Source organism: Biomphalaria glabrata, chromosome 1 (assembly GCF_947242115.1).
Source record: "Biomphalaria glabrata chromosome 1, xgBioGlab47.1, whole genome shotgun sequence".
NCBI classification, from domain to species: Eukaryota; Metazoa; Mollusca; class Gastropoda; family Planorbidae; genus Biomphalaria; species Biomphalaria glabrata.
The window spans coordinates 36294256-36316419 of NC_074711.1; the positions used below are offsets into that span (position 1 = coordinate 36294256).

The following is a 22164-nucleotide window of genomic DNA, read 5'->3' on the forward strand; positions in this document are numbered from 1 at the left end:
GGTTTCTACGCTATGATAAACAAACCGAGGTAACAGATCCATACACGACAGAAGATACACAATACACAATACACGGGCTGATATTGTTCTAAATAAGAAATGAATATTACTCTATGTTCTTGTATGTAGTATTCAGTTTTTAGCAAGTACGTTGACGTAGGATGCTATTCAAACAATCCTAGAAAAACAATTTTAAAGTTTGGGTCTTTGATTTTGTTTTGTTTTGATAACATTATCAAGTAAATGTAACTAGATAAATATAAGATAGAAAACAACGTACTGGCAAGATGAGCTCCTGGGACAAGCAATGCGGTAGTATCTTTAATTATGTAAAACAATGACCAAAAATAGAACACAAAACAAAGATAAAAAATAGAACACATAACAATGTCCAAAAATAGAACATATAACAATGACCAAAAATAGAACACATAACAATGACCAAAAATAGAACACAAAACAATGACAACCAAATAGAACACATCTATATTAAGAATGAGGTAGACATCAGCCTTAAAAGACTCCAGAAACTCGTGGCCGGCAAATAATATTTTGAACGAAAAATCCACTGGCTTTCGGGTAACTTGTATACCAGGACATATTGTGTACACTTCCATTTTGAACTCGATAATCTAGAGTGCGGACCCTGTCCGTTGACATTCCTTGCATCCTTCAAAAGCTAGGACACCCTACTCTTCACTTCTGACGGACCGACCAAACTTATAAAGCCGATAGACCAATAAAACCGATAGACCAATAAAACCGATAAACCGTTAGACCAATAAAACCGATAGACCAATAAAACCGATTGACTTGTTGGTCTTATTATGTTTTCCTGTTTAACTCTACAATACGTGACTATGATGAAAATGAACTTTACTATAACTTGTTGTCTTTTGTTTTTGCTCTTGTGCGTGGTACTTTTGTTTATTTTCTTATTTACATCTTATTGTTTTCTTTCACACGTTTTGTAATGTCATTGTTTTATACCATAAAAAGGCAGTTAGTCACGACTATTACATTTTCTCAACGTATACAAGTTACCCGAAACCGAAGTCGATTTTTCGTTCAAAATATTATTTTGCCGGCCACGAGTTTCTGGAGTCTTTTTGGTAGGCCACTGGAGACTACAGTCAAGAGAAATTGTAAGCGACATGTGTGCAAGAGGTGGAAAGAACTCAACAAATTAGATTCCGGGAAACATCTGCGAGGGTCCAAGGAAGTGACCTTTAGTCGATAGCCACTCTCTTTACATGGTCCAATCGTTTCTTTTGTTGGATGTTTAAGAGTGAGGGTGACCCAACGCTCCTGGCCCGATGCCCGGGTCAATGTGCTTGAAGTAGATTGAATTTAGTTTAACGTTAGAAGACGTTTAATACGATATAGCCGATTAAACAAAAGGGAAGAAAAAGGAAGAGGACATGATAATGTGACGTTTCACTCACGATTAGTTACGTTTCACTCACGATTAGTGACGCTGTTCTCGAGGACGCTAATTTCGTTGGCATGGTTACATGAGTTATATATAAACCCAAAATGAATCATTGAAATGCAGCACTATTGCTGTGTTTTTGTCTGTGTTTTGAACCTGCTTAAAGGAATAAAGAGAATCTATTGTTTTATCTACATCTCTTATCGCCAGACGTATTTAAGTAAGGGCAAAAAACAACAAAACGCCTTTAGAAAACAAAATAAATCTCTGTGAATGCTAGAATATAGAATGTGGAGGCATGCTATTGGCTGCCCTGACCAGCTCCGATCCTTATGTAAGCCACTGGATATTAGAATTTTCGTGGTGTTTCGGAGTCAACAACCGAATGGTTTAACTGCCATCTGTTTTTTGCGCAAGTTAAGACTTTCGTCGCGGTAGCGTAACTGAGCGGGGCAAAGACATGAGAGCGGCCACTTCGGTTTAATTGTTTTTATAAAATTCGCTATTTTTTTAATGTTTCACTAGTTTGAGAATAAAAGTAAGGTTTAATTGTAGAATTTAAGGAAATTTATCATTGAAAAATATCGATAACAGAAGTATAGAAAACAGAAGTACGTGTGATTATGAATTCTGCAAAAACTTTTTCCAAAAAAAAAAAAAAACAATGTCTACTTTGTGTTTTTTAAGACAAAAAGGGGAGGGGAATGTCGTCATCAGTACTTGTTGTCAACGATAACCTGTTTGAGGAGGGGGGTATAAGTCACAATCATCGCGAGACCAATCGTTCTAGTAAGCTTCAACACTGGCCTGCGAGGTCGCAATCCCCGTGGGCAGTGGAGACCAATGGCGCGTTACCACGTGGTACAGACCTTTGACGTGGCATCGAGCTATTGGTCTCCATTGCCCACAGATTTCGACGTTGCAGGTCAGTGTTAAGGCCTTCTATGACGATTGGTCTCGGTCAACGTAAGAGTATGCCAGACATCTCTCTCAGAAGCCAGTCACTGCCAATAAACTTTTAGGGCACCTGTATAGGCACCTGTTTAGAAATTAGCACAGGTAAAAAAAAAAAAAAAAAAGTTAAATAGCCACAGTTTTTTAAAATAGCTTTTGAATAACGCAACTTTCATGCTTATGGCATGCTTAGTGCGTAATGTTCCAATGTCTTTTATGAACCAGTTTGTGTGTGGGGAGGAGGAACTTGGAGAAGATATCCCCCCCTGCTGCCTTTAGGCGCTCAGCAAACCCATTATATCTCGAGTAGGAAATCGTACTCGAGTCCCCTTGACAGGTTGCTATGCGGTTTTCTCCACCCAGCCAAATAGACCACAACATCAGCTAGATTCTTAAGAGTAAAGACTCTAGTGCAGGGGTGGGCAAGTTACGGACTGCGGGCCACATGCGGCCCGCCGAAGTGTTTTATGCGGCCCACGAATACCTACAGAACTCATGTGTACCCACAGTATATACATATAAAATTACTAATCTATTAAACATAATTCTAAATTTCCCTATAAATTATCGAAACTCTCTCATTATATAAAGTCTAAGACACAATCTCAGGCCAGTATTTCTTCAATGCTTTGAAGAACTGTGTTGAGTGTTGGCAGGGCCGGTCCTACTGATTGCGGGGCCCTATGCGAAACGGATTGCGCGGGGCCCAGTATGGATAGGGATAAGGATAATAAGTGAAAATTAAGATTTTTTATTAGAAACCAAATATTGAATGACACCCTGTATTGACAATTTTGTCTTTTTTTAAGGAGATTTGCTTGAGATTTCAGAAGATTTTAATAATTTCAGGTGATTTTCATGCCTTTTTCGTATATTTTGCAATTTCAGAATAATTCCAGGAACACTTTTAATAATAAGTTAAAATGGTTTCATTTAATATTTTTCATCTACTATTCGCGAGAGACCTATGAAAGTGCGGGGCCCACTGCGACGGCATAGGTTGCAGTGGCCTAAGACCGGCCCTGAGTGTTGGGTATGATTGGAACAAGATGGCATGTGTAACAACTGATGGAGCTCTATTTTTGACTGAGAAAAACTTTTTTTTTAAAGAATATCCCAACCATAAACTCTAAACAGAAAAGTTTGCACAAAGTTGCATGAATTCTCGTCTTATGCCAAAATAAAAACTGTAATTAAAACATTTTTTCACGGTCTAACCACAGGCAGTATAGAAAAGTACTTGTAGATATATAAACTAAATATTCCGATGCATCCGCTGGCTTAGCATGGGCAAGGTAATGAGAAGAATATAAATTCTCAAAGAAGAAATGTCCACATTCTTAAAAGGATATTGACTGTGACTTTGAGACTAATATTTCTAATGAAGAGTGGAAGACATTTTATGTTATTCATGGTAGCTATTGCAATGGGCTGCTTGCTTATGTAATGCATGTTAAATCTTTTCAAACAAGGCTTTCCAATTTCTCCAGGCCAGCAGCGGAAAATAGGTTTGTCATTTTCCTTTGTTGAAAGGTGAAAATATTTCTAGTGAAATGGTTAATAGTACCAGACTTATTTGGATTCCTAAATTATGGAATTTATGAAGGCAAATTTTAAGACGTCAAGAACCAGTTTTCAATACCATCAGCTCACCATTTAGTGCAGAAGCTGATTCAGCTCCAGAGAACATAACGCCATGCAAATTATAACCTGTAAGAGAAGTTCAAGTCAGTACTTCCGATGCTAAGCTTTAACATTATTTGGGTACACATACATATGTGAACAAATAGTTTTGTTGTGGAAACAAGTGTTATCACAGTCGATGGTGAATGACTAAAATTTGACAGCAGTCACACGTATAACAACTAGAAAGCTAGTTCCACAATTCAGGAACATTACGCACGAGTGTAAATAGTTAAATACTTCACATTAAGTACAACTGTACATTTGTGGTGAAATGTTATGAATGAAACGACAATAGCAAATTTTAAAAAAATCGTTAAATTGGTTTCAGAAATTGCTAACTCTAGTAATTCCTCAATTTGGAATGTGAAAAAAAGGAAAAGTGAATGTATAATACAGAATAAATATGAATTAAAAGACATTATACAGTTAACTAGCGTATTTTTCTAAGTTGTAAGTACACACACACACACACAAACACACACACACACACACATATATATATATATATATATATATATATATGCGGTCCCCCATTCCCAAAATTTTGTTAATGCGGCCCTCGATACAAAAAGGTTGCCCACCCCTGCTCTAGTGCATGGTTATCGTTGATAGGTGCTGTCTTTTGTGCCATAACATGGTACCTTATAGCTTGACATGTAAATGTGTGCCTATTGTGGCGCTAAGTCGCAACTAAGTACACAACTAATTGAAAGAATTATTTATTTTTGTAGTGTGGAAATATTCTCAAAATATTTTAACTGGTTTCTTGGTTGAATATTATAGTCGGCATTGTTTACGATGTATGATATAAAATATTGATTGAGAACTTTGAAATTTCGTTGTTTTTTTTTCCTTTTTTGATCTTTACAGATCTGGTGCTGGCAGAGCGACTGTCTTAGACCAGATAAACAATGTCAGAGTTAATGAATGTGTGTCACAAGATAGCACCATAAAGCATGGCGACCACTTTACTCAAGGTGTCGATGTGTGCAAGAGTGTCTGGGCGGGAGAAAGAGAGGGAGAGAGAGAGGAAGAGAGAGAGAGGGAGAGAGAGAGAGAGAGTGAGAGAGACAGGGATAGAGAGAGAGAACAAAGAGAGTGAGAGAGAGGAAGAGAGAGAGAAAGAGAGACAGTGATAGAGAAAAAAAGAGATACAGATAAATAGATAGAGAAAAAGAAAGAGAGGGAGAGAGAGGGAGGAAAAAAAGAGAGAGGAAGAAAGAAAGAAAGAGAGAGAAAAAGAGATGGGGAGGGGGGGAGACACACGTTACGATCAAGGCCGTGGTAGATTCTTGATGCGATTGTTTATTTCAAAGGGAGGTTATCCAATAACTTAATATGTGAACATAATGGAATACTTTGTTTCCCATCAAGATTCTCTTTTTTTTTAAAGGTGGTTGATGCCCCTGCGGAGATGGCCCTGACACCTTCTTTATCCTCCTCCCTTTTAACATCTTCGCCATTAGACATAATGTGTGAGTTGTGTATTTGTGTGTGTGAGTGAGTGTCTCTGTGCGGGAATTGACATGCCACGAGTTAGCTCACCTTGAACTATCAGATTGATTGTCTTAATCTTGACCGGGCTGGTGTTGATTTGACAGTTGTAGATGCCCTGGTCACTATAGCGGACATCTCGTATGTGGAGATTCCAATCTCGTGTGTAGGGTCTCTCAACGCTGAGTCTGCAGAGAAGACATTGACAATGTTAGCTAGTGGACCGTCCACCTCCGTACAGGAATGCAAATTAACAGGGCGCTGGACAAATTGGGACTTGGGCGCTCAATACGACTCACCAAGTCACAGTAATACCTCTTGAAATAACACGATGCCATTGACAAATGCAACAATACGAAATAAAGTTACTAACTAGACAGAAGTTTTAAAGGTCTTTGTAACCAACCCAATTTTCAGAATGGCGCCAAGAGCACGCTACAAGGGCGTCTATGGAGGCATATGCTGAATAGCCAAGGGGACTTTTTATTTAATTCATGTATAAAGAATAATTTTCTCAATGTGACATCATACATTTATTTCAAATAATTAATCCATTTCTGTTACCTCTGTAAACATGTTTTGCATGGTTGAGAAGCTCCTTCACAGTTGAAGATAATCTACTTCCTAGTCCAAACCTTCCGCTGGACGATGGGGGATGGGAGCGGGCAGGGCATGGACACGGGACCACCGAGACGACTGAACGACAGTCCAGCGTGCAAACTGCTCGACCAGGCAGCCAATTTAATTCACTCTTCTCTTACAATGTCTTACATTATTTACTAGTTATGCGTTTAAGAGAATGACTAGTTTTGAAGTCCACAAAATGCATCCAATGAAACGAACACTGCTATCAGTAAGTGCAGTAAAAAAAACTTTCATTTTAAGAAAATGAACTTTAACCTCAACCGAAACTTTTTTTAATCAGAAAATCTTCCTCAAATTTTAGTTGACACAGGAAGAAGACAGCTATTGTGTTAGCGCAGCTTGTTCTCTCATCTGTCTGTCACTGTTAGTCTCATAACCTAAAAGAGCTATTAGGTGACATAGGTTCAATTTTTGATGAAATGGTCAGTTTAGTTATTCAATAGCTGTAAGAAAACCAAATCACTGACAACGCCGAAATGCGCCAAATAAGTCGACAGAGATGTTCATTTTTCGCCTATTTAGTCTGCTAACAGCAGCGGCTACTTCTTTGTATATTTTGCAACATTAGTTGTGAGTCTGTGTTTAATGTGTTAGGTTAAGTAGAACTAACCTGCAACAGCCGCATACAACTATAAGTCTAACTAAACCACACTAACGAACTAAATCTAACTAAACCACACTAACGAACTAAATCTAACTAAACCACACTAACGAACTAAGTCTAATTAAACAACCCTAACGATATAAGCCTAACTAAACCACACTAACGAACTAAGTCTAACTAAAACACACTGACGCTTAAGTTTAATCATTATAGTTTCAGTAGAAAATAGTCAAACTTCAACCTTATTGATGCATTTTAAAGTTTTAATTCTGTTCAAAGTAAAAGTGACAACAACAAAGTTTACCTCTCATCATCAATGATTCTTCTGTCTTCAAAAGTCAGTAAAGTGGAAACCTGGTCAGTCCATACGACCTACATGAAAAAGAAACGATCTTATACAAAATAATTGTTGACCAAATATAGTTACTTAATTAGCAAAATTAAACCAAAAAAAAAGGTTTATAATTGGACTCCCACGCCAGGCATTAAAGAGCTAGCATCCTTAAGACCGCATACAACATTGGACGAACGTGCCAGCACACCTTTAACACTGATCTGTTGATCTAAAATACCTAAATCTAGCTATAATTCTATTTGAATATTTTTAGCTATACCCTCTAATGGGTAATGTGAACTGATCATATTGGTTCATGAATCCTCTTTAGGCCACACTCCCCTTGATAGGTTCTTAAAGACTTTCTACCTGATAGCTAACTAAAGACTTACTAGAACATTTGCTCACCTGATAGCTCCCTAAAGAGCTGACAGAACAAGGTAGGACTGCTGTGTTCCTCTCCTTCACTGTGACGTTGACCATGGGCATGTCAAACTTTGGTTCATGGGATGGAAGAACTGGTACGGTTGTCTTCACTACATAAATGACAAAAACAATTTGACAAGTTAGAGGTACTGTAAGCATTTTAAAAATTAAACCATTTGTTACTCCTTTCAGGAAAACTTTTCAAAGTCATGTTGATCTTATAAGATTACCATTACATCTACATGTATACATGTTTAGAATGGTCAGAAGGTACTCCTGAAACTTAATCTTCAAACTTCCTCATTTGTGATGTCTCTAGAAGGGAGACTTAGCTTCTCGACACACCAAGGCTTGCAAGCATGTAAGAATGTTCTGAAGTAATAGTCGATGCTCAATACTTTTATATTCAGAATAAACAAAACGTCCTCTTTCAGACCACATCATTCATGGGGGGAAATCTGTATTTTTGACCGATGATTTACGGCCAGCGCAAAGTCCAACCTGGTGGCCTAGTGGTAAAGCCCTTTTTCTTTTGAACCGGGGGTTCTGTTTGGAATCTCGGTGAAGACTGGGGTTTTGAATTCCGGGATTGTTAGGACGCCCCTAATTCCACTCATTTTTAATGGGTACCTCACATTAATTGGGAAAAGTAAACGCGGTTGATCGTTGTGCAGGCCACATGACACTCTCGTTAACCATCGACCATAGAAACAAATGACCTTTTAGCACCTGTCCTATAAATCGTAAGGTCTGAAAGGGGAATTTTACTTGAGAACGACCTATCCCCTTTACTTCTTCAACTTATTTCTCATTTCTCATTGTGCCTATTAGAGTTGAGTGGATTAAAGACCCCGAAGAACAAAATTCCTCACCGGGATTTGAACTTATAACTCTCAGGTTCCAGAGCCAGAAACTTTGTTTCTCAACCACATTACTTTCATTAATAATAAAATTTTGTGTTAAATATATTAGCACCTTGAAGTGTATAGATCGGGGGAAAATCTTTACTTTGAACTTTGATTCAAATATTTGTTTCGCCTAATTCTGTTTTTGGGAGTCGTTTGCTGGCGTGCTACACTTCGAGACATCTGTGACATCCTGTAACATGCTATACCTCCCATAGAGATATAGTGTAGAGATATTCACAGACCACCACCCTCCCCTCACTCGCTGTCCCCCAATCAACATTTAATGTTTCCACAAATCAAGAGCAATAACTCCACTTCACACAGTGCTGAGGGAGTAACTCTCCAACTTTCCGTGAGAGGGCATGTGTGGACGGACGTTAAGAGGGACCCCACGCGTGACCTCAGTGACAGATACAAAAATTTGGTGATGGGAAAGAGGAACAGAGGGGCGGGGGCGCTGCCTCCTACGACGGCTCTCTCGTGTTTCACGGTGTACATGTTTATCAATTCCCCCCCTCCCCCCAATCATGTCTACAAGAAATCTGGAAACGTTGTAACAGATTTCAAGAAACTTGTTTTGGAGCCCAATGTGTAACTCTTAGATAGAAGTGAATAGGGAAGAGACAACGCAATGGGTTACCATGACAACGCCGGTTCAAGGCATGGTCCTGAAATTGTTTAGTTTGTTTCGTCGAAGACTTAATTTGATTCGTATCTCAACTTTTTGTAGCTTTTTTTTTAAAAAGTTCCCTTCATCTGAGTGGCTAGTCGCGCGACAAAACGCACAAGTGAACTGGTAATATTGTGAGAAAGTAAAGTAAAATTTCTCCTTTCAGATCTTGTGATCTACAGGGCAGATGATTTTAAGGTCATCTGTTTCTTTGGCCAACGGTTAACGAGCAGGGTGTCATGTGGACAGCACAACGACCAACCGCCTTTACTTTCCCCAACTAAAGTCACGTACCCATTAGAGTTGGGCGGACTCAAGGGCGCCCTGAAAATCCCGAAATTCAAAATCTCAGTCTTCACCGAGATTCGAACCCAGGACCCCAGTTTCCACTCAGCCCGAAAATCACTGACGTCTAAGTAATGAAACGTTGGGATAAACTTTTAAACATTTCATTATTAGAGACAATTAGAATTAGTTGTGACTTTAGTTCTGTGAGAATATCTTCTGTTGTGACGATTGAACTATTGGAGACATACATGCTAAGGAAAAGCTATAAATAGCCAGCTTGTTGGTGTAACCGGTGTACAAACTAAAGGTGGTGTTGATAGGTTCAATAGGTTGTAAGAGATAGTGGATAGGTTCAATAGGTTGTAAGAGATAGTGGATAGGTTCAATAGGTTGTAAGAGATAGTGGATATGTTCAATAGGTTGTAAGAGATAGTGGATAGGTTCAATAGGTTGTAAGAGATAGTGGATATGTTCAATAGGTTGTAAAACAAAATCAAAGCAAAAAATCATTCATTAAATTCCGATCCCCCCCCCAAGGGGGGGGATTTCATTTCGGGGGGGGTTGAACCCCAAACCCCCCCCCCCTGGCTACGCCCATGGGCAGGAGACAGATCCTGGTGGAATACCATCGTCATAGACATCACAACGTACTCAGCTCCTTCATAGTAGACTCAAAACAGTCCGTGACTATTACAGATGGCGTGAAGTTGTGTAAGAATCACAGTGGTGACACAAATAGTCTGTCTTTCTCTATTTCATCTTTTAAAAAAAAAGGAATAAAAGCCTAAATATTGAATTAATTTTTTTCAATGCTCTTTTTTTTTTCATAATTTTATGAATGTTGAATGATGAGTTAGCGCTCATCTGGAAAAAGACTTTAAAAAAAAACATAACAAGACCTAACGAAACCTAACAAGACCTAACGAAACCTAACAAGACCTAACGAAACCTAACAAGACCTAACGAAACCTAACAAGACCTAACGAAACCTAACAAGACCTAACCACTTCTCAAACCACATTTCTTCAGACTGTTTGTTTTTGTTTGTTTACAGTGCTGCTGTTGTTTGTGTTGACAATGTCGAGTTGAAAGTTGTTTTTGTCACATATTAAGAAAGCAGATGGCGTACAACGCAGCAGCTACCCTGGGACAAGATGGATAGAGGGAATGGAGACAGATTTCCGAAACAGTCGGAGGTCCAGCGATTGGACGAAAAACGCTATGAGAAAACATAATGGGAATGAAAATAAAAATTTCGTGGAAAAACTCAAAGAAATGTGCAGAAAACGGAATGTCTACTACTATCTTTGGATGATACGTTCAAATATGCTTTCTATATCTTTGGTTCATCCTAAATGTTTGATGTTGTTAAATGTACAAATGATGTAAGCCGCTCACTAAATCAGACTGCCATTCAACTAAACAGGTTTCAAACTTAAGCAATGTTCTTTTGCCGTCTTTCTGTCAAATCTACAACTTGCGCATAAATTAGACTGGCGCTTAAAGTTTCTAGTCAGGGAACAAACGCTACATTTTTTTTAAAGAAAGTTCTCAAGGGCGGGTGAAGTGCATCTTTTTTTTTTCTGAGGTCAACGTGTGTCAAGTGTGTAAAAAGCGGCCTGTCACGTGGCCACAGCAGCTGATATAAAAGGGTTAATTATAAATTACAGAAATAAAAAATGGCCCTGCATGCGCCCACACAGACACACACAAAGACAAGACTAAATTATTAATAGAACGTATTTTAGAGTGACTTTGTTTTTGTTTGATTTATCTCGCGAATCTCTTTATCTCGTAAATCTATTTATCTCGTGAATCTGTTTATTCATTCACGCAACGATTTTAAGTTGTCAAATAGTCAGCATATTTATGTACTCTAAACATGTTATTATTATTGAAACCTTTTGAGGGGGGAACAAACAAAGGTATTAAATATCCACATTAAAATAGTTCTAATGAAATCAAGAAAGTAACATGAGCTATAGCCTACAACATTATGCTTTAACAAATGTTACAAAATAATTATTAAATTAATTCACGTCTAAAGAAGTTGGATAGAGTCCAACCACAAAAACATACTGGGTAATATTTATTTGAACTTTTCTTAGTCAAAAGGTTGAAGGACATTTCGGTGTTTCGAAATCTTTGCATATAATCAAGATAGTGGCACATAGAACTAGCGCACTGCTGGGTATACCTTGTAGATTTAAGACAATTTGTCGCTTCTCTCTTCGCTTATCGTCATTTATCATCATGTGAATTAGTGTACGTCTCATTCTTAGTTCAGCTCCTCCAAGAGGTAACCTTCGGGAAGCATTTTGCCAAGCCCAGGTAAAGGAGGAGGGTGAGCGTGAGGCTAGTAACATCACCCTTTATTCAAGCTAAAACGCTAAAGAAAACCAAGCAGCCGCAAAGCCAAAAAGACATTTGGTCATGGGGATTCCTCTCAAGAAGAGTTCTCCTCTCAACCAGTGAAAGCCCATGGGAAGCTAGTATGCCGACAAATCTCAAAAGATAGCAGGACGGAAATGGACCCAACTGATAGATATTGCCCTGAAAAGAGTCCGATTACAAAGAACTGCTGCGGCCCTAAGCTCCACTTGGAGTCAAAAGAATTAAGTCTTGTAAATGAAGTCCATCCTTAGTACAGACTATTGCTTTAAAGTTTAAAGCATGAACAGAGAATGAAAATATTTTTGTTCTAGATTTACTAGAAGGACGTGAGGGCTGAGTGATCTCCAGTTTAAATCCCAGAAAAGGCTGTGATTTTGACCTTCGGGATTTGTAGGATGTGTGCTTGACATACCTTGGGGAAGCTGGTGGTATTACTTGGTCGTTAATCGTAGGTCATAGAAACAGATTACCTTTATATCAGATGACCTTTATATCAGATGACCTTTATATCAGATGATCTTTATAGCCGATGACCTTTATATCATCTGTCCCCAAAGATTGAAAGGTATGAAAGTTGTACCTTGTTTATTATTGTCTACAAAGCTTCTATCCAATCTCTGTCTTTGTAACACATTTGAGCTGCTCGTTATTTCCACAACCATTCTCGGGTCAAGTTGAAATCAATTGGTCAAGGAATTATTGGTCATCAATTATTTCGTTTGTTATCAAAAAGGAAATTAACTTCTACATTATTAAGAGATATAATTGCAAATTTGGAATTCGTCTCCTTAGATAAGCTTTGTTTTGTTAAAGTATGTTTGTCATATGTTTGTGGAGTTTAATCAAAGGCAGTTGAAAATCATGTGGGTTTTTTTTTTTAAAGATTTTCTGATTTTGTTTTTGCGTCATCTCAAAAGTAAATCGATTTCGTAGCGTTACAATGTTTACTGTATGATTTAATTAACAACATAAAAGGTAGAGAATATTTTGTATTGAATAGTTTTGGGTTCAGTGGGAGTTTTATTATAAGTTAGAATGGAAATGAGTTCATAGGTCAAAGACTACAACTCAATAGTACTCTAATGTACACTTATGTGTCCACACAGATTATTTGATTAGCTCCAGTGACCTGGAAACTTGATGAACGCTTGACCCTTAGACCATCAAACTGATTGACAGTTTTCGTGAGTTGTTTTTTTTTAATCTCCATACGTCATCATATTTACTCACACTGTCAAGTTTGCTGCGCACAGACTTCCTCCCACACACGGCCTCTACTACATAGACCTATAGACTTACTTCAACACACAGCTCTCTACTATATAGACCTATAGACTTCCTCCCACACACGGCCCTCTAGTACATAGACCTATAGACTTCCTTCCACACACAGCTCTCTGCTACATAGACACATGGGCGTAACCAGGAGGGGTTGGGGCTAACCCCCCCCTCAGAAACGAAATACCCCCCCCCCCCGCAGGTGGGGGGGGGTCTGAATTTAGTGATTGATTTTTTGTTTTGATGTTTATTTTAGGTGAGATTTTAGTACTAAACCATCACTGGCCCCAGCACAGCCAAGGGGGTTTTGAGTTTTAAACCCCCTACCACGGGGTTTTGCAGTTAAATCCCCTTCTTCTATAAAACAAAACAAAAAAATGCAAGCGACAATCCCCAAATTCCAAGAATACAGCCAAGGAAGATTTTTATTTTAAAACCCTCTCCAAAATGTACGATAAACCCCATCTTCAATATTAAAAAGCAAATTACAAACTCAATATTCTATGATCGTAGCCAAAGGGCTTTCGAGTTTAAATCACCCCCCCCCGGGCGGGATTTGAATCTAAAACAATACCTCTTCAATATAAAAAAAGCAAATTACGCAATCAAAATGCTATGAGCGTAGCCAAATGGGTTTTGAGTTTCAACCCCCCTTCAGTGGGGTTTGAAACTAAAAAATACCTCTTTAATATTAAAAAAAGCAAATTATACACTCAAAAATCTATGAGCGTAGCCAAAAGGGTTTTGAGTTCAAACCCCCCACCAGCGGGTTTGAAACGAAAAAAATACCTCTTCAATATACAATATACAAAAAAAGCAAATTACGCACTCAAAATGCTATGAGCGTAGCCAAAGGGGGTTTGGAATTTACCACCCCCTTTCAGAGCAGTTTGATGCTAAAAATATGAAAAAAGGAAATTACTAACTAAAATACTATGAGCGTAGCCAAGCCATTGGGGGGGTTTTGAGTTTAAACCCCCCTCCTCCAGACGGCTTTTTTTAAAGTTTAAAACCCCTCCAGATGGTTTTGAGTTTAAAATCCCCCTACAGAGAGTTTTAAGGTTGAAAACCTCTCTCTTCAATATAAAGCAATAAAGCAAACTAGTGTCACCAAATTCTATGAGCATAGCAGTTGAATGGGGTTTTGAATTTAAAAAAAACAACGCCAGAAATTTTGTAGTTTAAAACCCCCCAACGGATGATTTTGACGATAAAACTTCCCTTTTCGATATAAAATCTAAAGCAAACTACAGTCACCTAATTCCAAGAGCGTAGTCAAGAGAGGTTACATATTTCTACCAGTGGCTGGGCTCCAATAATAAAGTGCAGTGAATAGTCATCTACCGAAATTGAAAAACATTAAATAAGGCTCAACAAAGATGGCTAAGACAGATTTTAGGAGTCAGTTCTAGAGATCGGGTCTAAATCAAGGAAACCCTATGCCGAACTGGGAGTCGACCCCTTAGTAAAGTCGTGAAAGAGCGTCGCATGAGGTTTGCGAGACATATTCTCTGACAAAATGAATTACGCATAAGAATAGTTGCAATGATATCCTAGTACAACTTGGCGCCACACTTTCATGGAGGTCCTTAGTGCAGGTGGGAAGAGGCTTCGGACACTGCCAGTGAAAAAGCTAGCTAAGAAATGCGCCGAATGGCGCGGGAAGGTCTTAGTCAGAAAGAATAGGTTTTTGAAATAAAACTTTTTAATAGCAGGATAATGCACTGTAGATACCTCAGAATATGAATTTTGTTGACTTTCAATACCAGAAGGGTCAGAAAGTAATAAAGATTAATAATTTTCACACACACACACACACAAATACATCTATATCTCTTTGCTCCCCCCCCCCCCGCGAAAAAATCCTGGCTACGCCCATCCATATAGGTATAGACTTCTTCCACACACGGCCCTCTACTACATAGACTTGCTTTCCTATTTATATAGATATAGTGTGACTGAACCCAAACTTGGCTCTACTGTATCCAATGAGAGAGTACATTGAAAACAAGCTTGTACGCCAGACAGTACACAAGGTACACCTGTACCTCACGGGGTTAAAAATAAGAACAGTTTCCTCAAGCTTTGGATATGTCCTGTCTAGGATTGTGTGTGTTGTCTTACACTACCTCACTTTGGATATGTCCTTGTCTTGGATTGTGTGTGTGTTTTCTTACACTACCTCACTTTGGATATGTCCTTGTCTTGGATTGTGTGTGTGTTGTCTTACACTACCTCACTATGGATATGTCCTTGTCTTGGATTGTGTGTGTGTTGTCTTACACTACCTCACTTTGGATATGTCCTTGTCTTGGATTGTGTGTGTTGTCTTACACTACCTCACTTTGGATATGTCCTTGTCTTGGATTGTGTGTGTGTTGTCTTACACTACCTCACTTTGGATATGTCCTTGTCTTGGATTGTGTGTGTTGTCTTACACTACCTCACTTTGGATATGTCCTTGTCTTGGATTGTGTGTGTGTTGTCTTAAACTACCTCACTTTGGATATGTCCTTGTCTTGGATTGTGTGTGTGTTGTCTTACACTACCTCACTTTGGATATGTCCTTGTCTTAGATTGTGTGTGTTGTCTTACACTACCTCACTTTGGATATGTCCTTGTCTTGGATTGTGTGTGTGTTTTCTTACACTACCTCACTTTGGATATGTCCTGTCTTGGATTGTGTGTGTTGTCTTACACTACCTCACTTTGGATATGTCCTTGTCTTGGATTGTGTGTGTTGTCTTACACTACCTCACTTTGGATATGTCCTTGTCTTGGATTGTGTGTGTGTTTTCTTACACTACCTCACTTTGGATATGTCCTTGTCTTGGATTGTGTGTGTGTTGTCTTACACTGCCTGACTTTGGATATGTCCTGTCTTGGATTGTGTGTGTGTTGTCTTACACTACCTCACTTTGGATATGTCCTTGTCTTGGATTGTGTGTGTGTTGTCTTACACTGCCTGACTTTGGATATGTCCTGTCTTGGATTGTGTGTGTGTTGTCTTACACTACCTCACTTTGGATATGTCCTTGTCTTGGATTGTGTGTGTTGTCTTACACTACCTCACTTTGGATATGTCCTTGTCTTGGATTGTGTGTGTGTTGTCTTAAACTACCTCACTTTGGATATGTCCTTGTCTTGGATTGTGTGTGTTGTCTTACACTACCTCACTTTGGATATGTCCTTGTCTTGGATTGTGTGTGTGTTGTCTTACACTACCTCACTTTGGATATGTCCTTGTCTTGGATTGTGTGTGTGTTGTCTTAAACTACCTCACTTTGGATATGTCCTTGTCTTGGATTGTGTGTGTTGTCTTACACTACCTCACTTTGGATATGTCCTTGTCTTGGATTGTGTGTGTGTTGTCTTAAACTACCTCACTTTGGATATGTCCTTGTCTTGGATTGTGTGTGTTGTCTTACACTACCTCACTTTGGATATGTCCTTGTCTTGGATTGTGTGTGTTGTCTTACACTACCTCACTTTGGATATGTCTTTGTCTTGGATAGTGTGTGTTGTCTTACACTACCTCACTTTGGATATGTCTTTGTCTTGGATTGTGTGTGTTGTCTTACACTACCTCACTTTGGATATGTCTTTGTCTTGGATTGTGTGTGTTGTCTTACACTACCTCACTTTGGATATGTCTTTGTCTTGGATTGTGTGTGTTGTCTTACACTACCTCACTTTGGATATGTCCTTGTCTTGGATTGTGTGTGTTGTCTTACACTACCTCACTTTGGATATGTCCTGTCTTGGATTGTGTGTGTTGTCTTACACTACCTCACTTTGGATATGTCCTGTCTTGGATTGTGTGTGTTGTCTTACACTACCTTACTTTGGATATGTCCTTGTCTTGGATTGTGTGTGTTGTCTTACACTACCTTACTTTGGATATGTCCTTGTCTTGGATTGTGTGTGTTGTCTTACACTACCTTACTTTGGATATGTCCTTGTCTTGGATTGTGTGTGTTGTCTTACACTACCTCACTTCGTCTCATGCGAGTCAGAACACGTGCATGTGACACAACAATTAACTACAACATACTTGATAACATTTGTGAGGACTTCAACTGATGTTCATTTACAGATGGGATGATCGTCTTGTCTCTCTCTCCGTCGATTTAATTAGCAGTCTATTCACTATCCATCTTTCTACAAGCCCTAGCCATAGTCTTCTCCTCTCATGTATTCTGCAACGTCATTGGTCTGTCTTATTGCGTCACTACTTTTACCTTCGCTAAAAACAATGTACAATATATTTATTTACAAAACTAACGTAATATCTAAACTAAAGTAGGTCACTGCAGATCATTTGAGGGTCAATGTCATGTAACATGTCGGGACTCTGAGTCACATGCTGGATCTTTAGATATTCTGAATGTGTATTGGTCTTCGCACAGCGCAATGGTAGAAAGTCGATAGTGATGTCAAGTTCAATCTCCATGTATAAACGTTTGTATCTTTGAATAATTGGAAGACACATTGTCAACATGTGAGTGATTCGTGTTAAATATAATTGGAGGATAACATAAGAATGTATAAAAAGTTATGCAAATGCAACTCATTAAAATTTTCACATCTACAGTTTACTCATACAATTAATTAAAATATTTGAACTAGTCAACATGAATAGGAATATTAAAGAAATAAATAATTCTTGATCCAAAACAAAAGCAAATATTATAAACCATATAGAACATTTTCACAATAAGTAGGCTTACAAGTAGTTATAATTATTATTATCATTATTAGTAGTAGTAGTAGTAGTAGTAGTATTAGTAGTAGTATTATTATAAAATAAAAAATTTAACACGTTAGATTTAAATGAAAACCTGTACTGACAATTTAAGAGTTACCTTCCTTTAATAGATGACAGACTACAGTAATAAGATTTACATGGATTTGTTATTTTGCTCGGACACCAGATAATAGAAGTTAAGAACAATAAACATGATTTAATTAAAATAATGTAACAATGTGATGCATTTAAACTCTTATAGTCAACACATTCCCTAACATAATTCCGTGTGGGCCGCCCCTAGTGGTCGTGGGCCCGGGCGCAGTGAACTCCTTCACGACATTGTTGCTACGCCACTGTACATTTATATATTGGTTGTGCGTAAGTTAAACAGTTGTTTCGTCAAAATGATTTTTAAAACTCTCAATCGAATTGACCTATAACCTATGACCTCCGCGAGTTGCGTCCTCCATCTCATGGGCGCTAACACTATTACCTTCACCCTATTGACTCCTTTCCCTTATTTCCTCTTCTAGAAGCGGTTCCCAAGGGTGGCGGTCTCTCCCCATGAAGGGGCAGCTACAAGCGTGATGAAAAGTCTCTCTTGATTCAATCTTCACATGATACATGCTGATCAGTTTTGTTTGTAAACACTGTAGTGAAAGAAACTAAAACTATACTTGTATATTGACCATATTAATACACAGACTACTAGAACAAGAGTTGTGTACCTAAATACACAGACTACTAGAACAAGAGTTGTGTACCTAAATACACAGACTACTAGAACAAGAGTTGTGTACCTAAATACACAGACTACTAGAACAAGAGTTGTGTACCTAAATACACGAACTACTAGATCAAGAGTTTCGTACCCTTACTACCCGGACTACTAGAGCTATGCTTCTATAAACATGTACTTCAATTTTAATAAGCATCTCGCGTTGTTGTTACAATTGTTTGTTTTTCATTCTTTATCAAATTGTGCAACCATTTCGTTGACCTACATATTAGCATGCTACTAGTTACAGTCTTATGTCAAAACATATAAGTGTTAATTTTCTTATCTAGTAATGATTTTAGTCAATAATAGAACAAAATCATTACTTTGAAGAGTCAATGTATAGGCTTATTAATTATGGAATGATTATTGAAAAAAAAATTAAATGATCTGATTCTTTTTTATCCAAAGTGACAACCTATGTATAAAACAACTAAATTTCCCAGTGATCAATGACCCTAATTCGACCTGCGGAACATTTTAATGTCCGTCATTCTTGACGCGGGCCACATGAAAGAAAAGGTACAAAAACTAAATGAAATTGACCTGAAACAATTTGATTAGAAACCCGTGGATCTGGCACTTAATTAATGAATGGAATATTTCAAGTTTATCTATTTTTTACCTGTCAGAAAATATCTTCATTTCTCTACTTCCAATGTGAGCGACATTGTTGCTAGCTTTACTCCCATCGATTCTCCCATCTCTAGAAGTAGTTTAACAATCTTTGTATTTCCGGTTCAAACCAAGGATGCCAACATTTTTGTTTTATAATACCGTTTATATGTTGTTTTAAACAGTCACACTTTCTTTATAAATAAAATAAGTTGGGTTATTATCATGTTTCACAAAAAAGTAAAGATCCTTTTCCTTTTTCCTGGTAGATTCTACAGTCCCATTTAATAAACGTACAAATGTCAAAGGTCAGGGTACCAATCCATCAGAGAAAAAGTGAGGGCTCTAACGTAGGTAAAGATACATTTTTAAACTTTTTTTTTTTTGGAGGGAGATTTTCTACTCTTTGTGCCGACCTTTCAGCGGGCCTAATCTAACCCTAGGCAATGTGGATCTATTCCTTCGAAGATTAATACAATATAGAAAGACCTTATCTCTATACTGGACAAACCATTAAAAAAAACTTTATTAACGATCTGGAAACCACTGTGCAGTTGATATAAGACTGATTATCTGAACTCTCCAATTAATGAAAATAAAAATGAAGAAGAAAGAAAGCGAAATAGTTCTTTCAACAAAAGTCTTAAACTTCATAGAGTCTGTCTTTCAACAAAAGTCTTAAACTTCATAGAGTCTGTCTTTCAACAAAAGTCTTAAACTTCCTAGAGTCTGTCTTTAGTGACCATTTGACGAGGTTACACTCAAAAGTGTTTTGAACTTAATATTGTTTCCCTACACACAGTCAAGATGTCAACTTTTTGTCTGATCAGTTTAGCCCATCCGCACCAAAAAGCTATCACTCCAGACTGACACTTGTATCTGTGTCCATCTTGGGGGCTGACCGCCATGATGCGCCATTGACTGGGTCTCAGTAATCACTCATTATATTCCCTCTGGTCAACTTATACTATTGTGGACATCACATTCGCCGGATTCTCACTCGTACCCGTCCCAACGTTTCATTACAGCAAGCGCCACGAGTCATGCCCGCCGCCCAAACTCCCCGCCTCCCTAGGCCACGCATAACACCAAAGAGTCATGTCCCGGCGCCCCCCACTTCTAACTCGCCACACTTTTACCCTATTCTTGGAAAAAAACGCCAACGCTAAATCAACATGGTACAAATAGCGAACGTGACGAAGTAGCCAGTGCCATGTTCGGGACTAGTTTTCAAGTAGACAAGTCTACGTTATGGTCCAAAGTTGACTTTGCACAGAAGGAAACCAACATACAATTGATTCAATCAGTTCTAGATCTAGTAAGAATGTTACTATTCTATTTCCAAGAGACAAACCAATATGTAAGGTACTTCCTGAGAAACTTGTAATACTTTTAATCTACATAGCTTTCATTTGTCAACATTCCATTGAAAGTTGTCGAAGAGCTTATCCTACATCATCTCAGATAAACTTCACATTGATATCACACAGATCAAGTTCACCAAGTAGATTATCTTTGAAAAGTGAAAGATATATTGCGAGAGTGACTTGGGTTTAAAGTGACTTTAAAAACTTTCTGTAGAGTTATAAATATATTTCAGGGTGAAAGCTATAAATCTCAGTCTTGTATTTCTAAAGGAAACGGATCAAATTGTATCCGAAATCACGTGACTGAACGTCTCTAATCACTTGAATTTCTGTGATTCCGAAAGAAATAGGATAGAAATAGGATAGAAATAGGATAGAAATAGGATAGAAATAGGATAGAAATAGGACATGGAATCAGGGATAGACTAGAAACATAGTAGATCTAGAATATAAAATAGTAACAGATTAGACTACCTTAAAACACAAATGTTGTTTGTTAATGAGTCCAGATAAATTGGAAATCCGGCATTCATCCGGCAAATTTGGAAATATGATACTTTGCCTAGGCATTGTACACAATAATACTTGTACATGTAAAGTATGAAATGTTGATTGATGTTATTAATTCGCCAAAAGTTTGAAGTGTACTTAAAAGCGTACAATTTCTTTCTGCTACAATGGTGTGTACGTATTTGCTGTTTCGCAATTCTGTTGTTCTTAGAGTTAAATTGTTGATACAGAAACAGTTCCATAAAGTGTTGGGTGAAAAGATGAACAATAGAATGAAGTGTACAGCAAATATCAGGATTTTCTAATATCCAAACATGGCTGGACTTTCTTGTACGTGAGATTTTAAAATGTGTGTTTTCTAACAGAATCCATTAACAAAACTTTAGTGAGGGATGCGAACATTGCTAAAGCCACCTGACCTTAAACTGATGAAAAGTTTCAACCAATGGTCAACGAGGACGGGACAATGCTAAAAGAACTTGTATTCAAATGTAAGGACTGTAGTCGGCATGATAGGGAATTGTATAATGGTCAGTGCTAGATATGAGGAAAGAAAAAAAAAAGTGCTTAAAGAAAGCAAGTTGTTTTTTTAGTAAAGTGGATGCAGTCAGGGTGAGATCTAATAAACATCTGGACACACACGCTTGTCTGTAGTGATGCACCAAGATCATCTGTGTTTTGATTTGATTTAAAAACAAGAACAAAATGAAAATTACTATTTTCAAAACACAAAGCTTATACGAAGTGTAATTGTATCAATAGGTTTGGATCAGTCACGTAATTAAATTTGAAATAGATCTATCATAAGAATTAATAACATTAATAATGTGACTAATACTATTTGGACCAATTGTTTTGGTTTAGCGCTATTTCATGCTTCTAGAGTTCTCACTTCTCTACTAGCGAGGTTCTCGTGACTTGAGAAGTTTATTGTTCATTACAATTTAGAGTTAATTAACCACTTGTTTAATTATTTTTCTTTCATAGTGATTCTTGTGTAAATGTGTAAAATTTCAGTTTGATCCGAGATT

General features: G+C 37.8%; 1 protein-coding gene across 3 annotated transcripts in view; it reads right to left on the reverse strand.

Moving 5' to 3' along the window:
• Nucleotides 1–22164, reverse strand: part of LOC106074282 (opioid-binding protein/cell adhesion molecule homolog) — a 135262-nt gene that overhangs the window by 38980 nt on the left and 74118 nt on the right. For all 3 annotated transcript variants that reach the window (XM_056034422.1, XM_056034415.1, XM_056034428.1), the window contains exons 3-5: nt 7558–7685; nt 7120–7187; nt 5618–5754 (exon numbers count right to left, since the gene is read on the reverse strand). In XM_056034422.1, the coding sequence (XP_055890397.1) occupies nt 5618–5754; nt 7120–7187; nt 7558–7685 (333 nt within the window). The remainder of the gene's footprint in view (nt 1–5617; nt 5755–7119; nt 7188–7557; nt 7686–22164) is intronic.